An 8377-nucleotide genomic window follows, 5' to 3' on the forward strand; every position below is an offset into this window, starting at 1 on the left:
TGGCACCGTACTTCCTTATATACCCACGCGGTGGGGCGGAGTTACGTATGCAAATTCCGCATTGCCCATGGCATTGGCACGCCATTGGGCGCTGTTAAACACCTCGAAGGTAATTGGCTTCTAGGCGAAACCCCCATTCGTCAGTCACTGACGTACGTCTCCGTTCCCTCCTCAGGGAACGAGGGTTACATACGTAACCGAGACGTTTTCTGTTTGCTATGCCTGACTGTTAAAATCCACGGAAGTGTTTGCATGAAAGACAAGGTTTTTTAAGGATATGTGGAAAATTACAGGAGTGCAGAGATGCTGCCCTTGGAAAGGGTATTTAACGAAACTCGATTGTTTAGTCTGGCAGGCAATGCTCTGCAGACATTTAGGATGGCTGTATGACTGTTGACTCTCCTTTTGCAAAAGAATAAACCATTTTATTAAATTATTAAGATTTGTCTCTTGTTCAGAGTTAATGGGGAAATTGCCGCGACACATTGTCAGCTCATGTTATTACAAGCAAAATACATTAGCAACATGTAAAAATACACACTGATGGCTACGGAAGTGACAGTAATAAACCATAATGTGAAGATGTGTGTTTTATTCACCTCAAAATGTGCAGGTAATTATAAATCATACACATCTGTTCAACAGCCATTCACTATATGTCTTTCGGGAGAAATAGATTAATTTAAACTGACCGCATGGCAGCACACAAGTCCCTGATAACAAGTGATCAACTATCAATATTATTGCTTATTTAAAACACAAAATACATTTACTAATATATACAGTATTTGAGATTCTGAATATCAGATATTTCACATTCTAGGTAACAAGTTTATGTTCTTGACTTGAATACAAAGACTTTCGTCTTTTCTTTGGCTTTCTTGTTGTTTCCGTCTCTCCTGTTTCTCTCATTTTCTCTTCATCTCTTCTTGCATCTTTCTTTCCCATTCCTCTCTTTCCTTAATGTCTCTTTTATATTGTTCTTCTCTTTCTATATATTGTTCTTCTCTTTCTATATATTCCTCTTCTCTTCTCTTTCTCTCTCTGTCATGATTCTGTCTTTCTTTCTCCATCATCATCTTCATTCTCTCTTTCGCTTGTTGAAGTATCTGATTATGTTCATCCCACATTGCCTGTTCTTTCTTTCTTCTTCTCTCATCCTCTTCATCTCTTCTTTGTCTTTCCTGTTGTTTCTGTTTCTCCCATTCCTCTCGTTCCCTCTTCATCTCCTCTCGCATCTTCCTCTCTTGTTCCTCTCTTTCTTTTATCTCTGTTTTATATCGTTCTTCTCTCTCTCTAAATTCCTCTTCTCTTCTCTTTCTCTCTTTGTATTGATTCTTTCTTTCTTGCTCCATCATCCTCTTTTTCTCTTCTTCATATTTGTTCATCAGTTCCTCTCTTTCTATCTTCAGTTGCTCCACTCTCTCCATCAGGATCTTCATCTGTCGTTCTTGTATTTCTCTTTCCATCTCTCTGAACATCTTACATGAGTAGTAACTGTCTCCGTTTTCTTTCACCATGTCGTCTATCTTCTTCAGTAGATCAGACACTTGTGTTCGGTCTCCAGTCTGATTATTATTGAACACATGGAATCTGTTTCCACATGTTTCAATCAGGTTCATCAAGGCAGATCCAGGTTTTCCCAGCCACTGTTCAATGGTTTTGTTCTTCAGATCGTCTCCTCTGGTGAAGAGCACAATGGTGAACATTAAAGAGTTTTCACCAAATGTCTCTTGAATGATCTTCACTGATTTTGCTTCTTCTCGAGTGAATCGTCCCACTGGTATCAGTAGGAGAAACACATGTGGTCCAGGCAGGATCATGGAGATGCAGTTGGTGATTTCTCTCTGGATTTCTTCATTACTGAGTTCAGTATCAAACAGTCCTGGAGTGTCGATCACAGTCACGTGTCGGCCGTTGATTTCACATGATTCTCTCTGACACTCTTTAGTGACTGATTCATGAGATGTTTCTGCTGTAAATGTTTCTCTTCCTAAGATGGTGTTTCCTGTTACACTCTTCCCAACTCCAGTTTTTCCCAGCAGCACAATCCTCAGATCATCTCTTTCTCTTGAATCTAAAGATAAATCACATGCATATATTATATTATATTAACAATATTTTGAATTTGAAGGGAAGATTATCAATCATCCAGGTCATCAGTGAATATCGTGTATAATTTAAACTGAAGCATCATGTGCAAATCAGATTATGTTTTCTGAACTCTGCATATACTGTTATTGTTTTGTTTTACTAATCTGTCACCAGTCATATTAATCCATGCAGATTTTCTGATTATTACCTTTTGACTGAAACCACATCTCTAATGAATGGATTTTATTCTTCATTTCTTCACATTTCTGCAGTTTTTCCATCTGTGCATCCCACAATGTCTCTGTGGAGAAACAAACACCACTATTGTCCTCAACCATCTGCTCCAGTTCCTCTATCAACATGGACACTTGTGTGTTTGGGCCAATGAGACGATGCCGTCCTCCAAACCCCTCAACGACAGACTGTGGTTCTTCATTTAGTTCTGCTGTCTGATGCTCTGGATTCTGGTATTTGAGGATCATGATGTGTTTGTTGATTCTTGAGCTGAATATCTTCTGGATCTTCTCCATTTCCGCTCTGTCTTCATTATTAAGTGGACCATCAGGAATAATGAGGAGGAAAACATGAACTCCAGGATCACAGAGAGACACACAGCGGAGAGTCTGACGCATCACTTCCTCCTCTGAGAGCTGAGAGTTGATCAGAGCTGGAAGCTCCACCAGAGAGATCAGACGTCCATGAAGCTCCACGTCTCCCCTCACACACTCTGAGCTGAGCTCTGGTCCTCTCTCACTCTGGTTCAGGATCAGGTTTGATATGAAGGATTTTAATCTTCTGTCACTCCCACACAGAGCCAGATTCAGCTTCACACCCTCAGGAACTGTCAAAGGAACAAACTAGTTTAACAATGTGGTTTTAAATTAAAGGTAATGCTGCATCCACAACATATCAGAATAACTGCAACCTGGCTGCAAAAAGCATCTGCCAACTGTGATAATTCCCATAAACCAGAAGCAGTTTCTTTGAAAGGGCTGATTCAGATTCCCCCCTAGGAAGCCGAGTCCTCCGTTTCTGTTTCCTTGCTGTAGCAGCTGGAGTTTTACAATGTTTGCGCCAAAGACGCATTATAAATGTTGTGTTTTGGGATGTATAAAAATGCAGTCCAGCCATCTGAGTCACTGAAGACATCGTGGTTTAATTTCATTTTTGAAGGAAATGTCCCAAAGAAAGTAGGTAAAGTCTTGTACGTTTGCGTCAACGTTCACAAATTTCCTCAAAGGTTGATTCTGAAACCAACGCTTTGTGCTCAAACTTCATATCCAGAACTGACGCTGCCCTCACATGCTATAGGAATGATCATAAACAAGAGTTTTCTAATTAAGAACTGCACATGAACGCCCATTCTGACTTTTCTGGTGTGTGAGATTATGCTGTTTAGTTGTTGCCAGTGTTGTGCCGAATTATGTGACTCTAGTAGACGCTGGAATAAGGGTAATGTTAGGATTAGAATTAGATTTAGGAGTAGGTCAGGTTAGCTCAATACAGCGCCTACTAGGGTCACATAATTCAGCACAACATCGCCCTCTTCTGGAAAGGGGACCAGGAGCATCAGCTTATTTGCATTTAAAGGGACCAATAAAAAATTACGCGTTTTTGCTCACACCCAAAAAGTGGCATTTTTTACATATTATAATAAAAGATCTGTGGGGTATTCTGAGCTGAAAGTTCGCATACACACTCTGGGGACATCAGAGACTTATTTTACATCTTGTAAAAAGGGCATTATAGGACCCCTTTAAGTAAAAATATAGGAGCTAAAACTAGCAGTAAAAGTAGACAATCATCATAACACTACTTTTAAAATCTGAACACTAGGCATCAGACACTTGCCGACTTTGAAAACAATGTGTTCTAAAATCGGTTCAAAATATTAAACGTTTGATCTCCTCCAACTGGTTGGAATCAAAGTCTGAAGCTAAAAATCAGAGTCTGTGACCATCATACACTACATGATTTTCTATTACATCTGTCAACTCAAATCTGCAGACTGGCTCTGACTTTCAGCAACTAGAATAAACTTGTCCAGAAAGTCGTGTAGTGTGTCTCAACCTTTTGGGTCTTGTGCTGTGTAGGGATCAGAGACTTTAGCCAGTCATCAATTGCAAAAGATGCAACAAATTTATTTACAAAAATGTTTATGAATTCACTCACCCGGTGTCTTGATCTTCTCCTGTAACTCTTTGATTTCTTTATCTCTCACACTCAGTTTCTCCTCTAGTTCATGTCTGACTCTCTTCTCTTGAGCTCTCTTAAACATCTGAAGTGAATAGGGCTCAACCTTAATGGTGTCTATGCCATTTATAATCTTTGAGATCTGTTCAGAGTTTCTATGGTCCTTTATCCTCATCACATAGTACCAACTCCCATAGAGACTCACAACCCTCTGAGCTTCTGTAGATGCTACAAAATCTGACACACTTTTGTCAACAGTGAGTTCAGTAATGAAAAGCACCATGAAGTGCTCATTAGAGTTAAATATTCTTTTAATCTTCTCCATTTCTGCTTTGTCTTCATTAGTCAGTGAACCGACAAGAGTAACGAGGATGAAAAGATGAACTCCAGGATCACAGAGAGACAGACAGTTGAGAGTCTCCCGCATCACTTCCTCTTCTGAGAGCCGAGTGAGAGCTGGAAGCTCTATTACTGTGATCTGCCGTCCATCGATCTTCCCCTCTTTCTTCTCACACACTTTACTTCTCTCTTTCTGAGGTTTAGTTGGCGCTTTCCCTCTAAGTATTTTAGACACTGAAGTCTTGAGTGTTGTATTATATCCACACAGCACAATGTTCAGCTTTGTTTTTCCAGAAGTAGTCACTGAAACAACATTTAGAGACAGTAGAATCAGATCAGCTGCGGTAGCAAATACACACTTCCTAAAACGACAACAAAAGCATTATAATGTAAAATATAGTTAGATTGCAATACATTCTTTAAGCAATGACCTTGTAATAGTTTAATGACAATGTTTGGGCCAGTGGTAGGCAAGTTCAGTCCTGGGGTCCGTTTCAATAAGGAGGTTCAACCAACTCTGAGTTTAAACCTGAACTCTGAGTTAACATACTCTGAGAAGGGAAACTCTGAGTTTTAAGTTTCAGAACAGCTGAATTGAGGAAGTTCAATCAATGGAGCTCCGAAATTATGATTCACCATGGCAACAGCACCCGACAAAAAGACGTCTGCATACTTCCAGGTCAAATGTAAGTTTAATTCTTAATCATTTTTATAATATCAGAGGTAAAAACTGGCATTACAGTAAGTTATTGAACTAATATAAATTGTCATGGTATCCCACGGGCAAAAAAAGAATAAAAGAGAATGTGGTAGCGGCTAAAAAATGAAGTATAAAAATATAATTCAATCAGGTAAAGCTTTAAGCATAAAAGGTTCATGGGTGTAGGTTTCATGACTTTACAAACATTTGACACATTAAATAAATACTTTTATTCACACTTTTTCAATGTGCAGCCACTTTTTCCACATAGTCTATGAGGAAGAATATTAAAGTCCAACCGGAAAAAAAGAACTGATGCTTTTGTATTTAGCATTTTCCACATAAGAAAAATGACATAAAGTATTTGGTTTTGTTTCCTGGGGGACAAAAACAAAGCTAATTTAAGTGCATTTTTCTTATTTTGCAAATAATCTGCCAATAGCATAAGAAAAAATACTCAGTATGAAAAACATTTGTGGTGTTTGAATGAATGAATAATGTATTTAAACACCGCTGGCGCTTTAAAAAGGGGAGGAGACTGAAAGAAACTCTGGGTTTACAGAAGAAAACCAGCTCCAGACCAGGTTAGGTTCACAGAGTAAGAGATATCCTGTTAACTGACTCTGAGTATAAGTTACCTCTCTTTCAGAAACTGGTTTGGCTTACCCCACTTTCTCGGGTTTGACATAACTCCCATTCTGAAACAGAAAACCCAGAGTTTCCCTCATTTCAGGGTTAACATACTCAGAGTTTTCACTTAATCTCCTTTCTGAAACGGCCCCAGGAGGGCCACTGTCCTGCAGAGTTCAGCTCCAACCCTAATCAAACATCTCCTGTCTTGGCCTCTCCCTCTTCTCATCTCATTTGTTCATTTGCCCACCTGTTCTCCCTCATTACCCTCCACATTTCCTTACCTATTTATTTTCTGTCCTATGCCAGATCTTTGTCTAAAGTTCTGCTTGTGTGATGTTCCCAGTGTGTCCAGCCTTGCCTGTATATTTTCCCCTATGAGGTAGTATTTTCTTTTTTTCTATTTGTTTGGCATTTAATAAAGTCCTCATCCCTCAACACAACCTGACTCTACAGTGCTGAGTGAGCTGGGCTTCTGGCTATATGCAAACAAAGAAGATCTCGCAGATATCATGATTTGAACAAGCACAGGTTCAGATTTTCAGTTCATAAAAGCTTCATTTTTGATCTGTTCTTTACACTGAGCTACTTTATCCCAATCCCACCTCTTCATCCCAAAACAGGTCACATTCAACTGACCTCAACATAAAGGATGTCAACTCGAAGAGAACCACCTGATTGTTCGATTAAAGATCTCAGTTTGTTTGCCACAGAGGAAAGAAAACATACCCAGGTTTGGAACGGCATGAAATGGCAATGAGAGCGGAATTATTATTTTGTGAACAGTGACAGTCTGAAGACTGAATTCAGCTGCACACTGTCTATCTGTCAATGTCTGATACTCTATTCAAACATATTCCAGTTCTTTATGTACAAGCATTTTAGAAGCTTTGACCAAAACAAAACTGATCACTAAAAATAATAAATAATTGTTCCAGTGCTTTAGACATAAAATGACTGTAACTATCACAGGACAGCAGTTCATGATCATTCATATTCCTAGAGGTATTAAAAACAGACTTTGACAAACCTCCTCAATCACTTCCAGTTTTTGTGCTCTCTTTGAGTTTTCCATCCTTGTCTCTGTCGTCTCCTCGGACTGAACCTGCAGATCTGCTCAGATCTTCATCCTCATACATGTTACAGATGAGGAATTCTTCATTCTCTTCATTGAGCATCTTCTCTATCCTTCTGAACATCTCAGAGCGCCATCCTGGGTTTCTTGCATCAAACTGAAGATGTCCTCCTCCACACTCCTTTATTAAATTATCAATAGTGTTATTCCACATCTTAAAATGAAACACTGATGCACGTGTCTCTTCATCAGTAGTCAGCACTATAGTGTGTTTAATGGCCTTCTCACTGAAGAGGTTCAGCACAGTTTTCACTCTCTGTCTGTCCTCATCACTGAAGTCCTTATACTGCAGTACGAGTAAGATCGCATGAGGTCCTGGAGCAGACACACACACACACTCTCTCACTCTCTGTGTGATCTGATGGAGTGACAGATGTGGCTGGAGCAGCTGAGGAGTGTTGATGACTGTGATGCGTCTCTTCTTCACCTCTCCACTGATTTTCTGAATGGGCTGCTGTAGAAAAGATGATGGAGCTTCACTGTGAAACACTGCTGTTCCCAGTATAATGTTTCCCACTCGACTGTTTTCTGATGCATTCTTCCCCAGCAGAACAATCCTCACTGAAAAAGACACACACACACACACACACACACACACACACACACACACACACACACTCACACACACACACACACACACACATTGTAAGTTAATTATCATTGAGCTATTGTGTTGTAGTATATATTAGTCTGCTGTAGCATCAGGGCTGATGAGGTTGGATGTTATGATCCGTGAGTCTCAGTCATTTCTCAGGGTAACTCGTGTCCATTTTAACGCTAGTCCTCAGTTAACAGACGGATCTTCAGGAAATCTCCAACAGGAGGCACTGTGTGTGATCGGCCTCTGCTGTCAGAGTATCTGAATCTGGAACTTCAGTTTGAAGGATTTTGTCAATCCTTGGAAATCATCAGGTGTTTGAATGACACAAAACACAGAAGCAGCTTCAACTGCAGTATGCGGAGATCATTTAACACTCAACAGAGTTAGGCTACTGTATGAAAACTACTGTACAGCGTCTGCCGTCACTGATGATGAATAAATAAGCTCACATAACAGACTGGAATATTTCAGTGAATGAAAACTTGAGTTATCATGAGATTTCAGAAGATTTGGGATTTAGAGCTGGATGGACTGTTTCCCACACAAACCTAAAGGAGATGCTCTCACAAGACTTAGAATAAAGCTCATAGTTGTAGGTACTAATACATATTTTTTTTTTACAAAGTATATTATTATTATTAACCATAAAATCATCATCATTATCCATTTTTGCAATATGAAAAGC

General features: G+C 39.5%; 1 protein-coding gene across 2 annotated transcripts in view; it reads right to left on the reverse strand.

Annotated features, from left to right (window-relative positions):
• Window positions 1-573: 573 nt before the first annotated feature.
• Window positions 574-8377, reverse strand: part of LOC307121073 (GTPase IMAP family member 8-like) — a 10680-nt gene continuing 2876 nt past the window's right edge. For both annotated transcript variants that reach the window (XM_079808486.1, XM_079808485.1), the window contains exons 3-6: window positions 6987-7708; window positions 4267-4929; window positions 2303-2935; window positions 574-2077 (exon numbers count right to left, since the gene is read on the reverse strand). In XM_079808486.1, coding sequence (XP_079664612.1) covers window positions 909-2077; window positions 2303-2935; window positions 4267-4714 — 2250 coding nt within the window. In that variant the 5' untranslated portion in view covers window positions 4715-4929; window positions 6987-7708 and the 3' untranslated portion in view covers window positions 574-908. The remainder of the gene's footprint in view (window positions 2078-2302; window positions 2936-4266; window positions 4930-6986; window positions 7709-8377) is intronic.

This window comes from Gobio gobio, assembly GCF_949357685.1.
Source record: "Gobio gobio genome assembly, chromosome: 24".
Taxonomy (NCBI): domain Eukaryota; kingdom Metazoa; phylum Chordata; class Actinopteri; order Cypriniformes; family Gobionidae; genus Gobio; species Gobio gobio.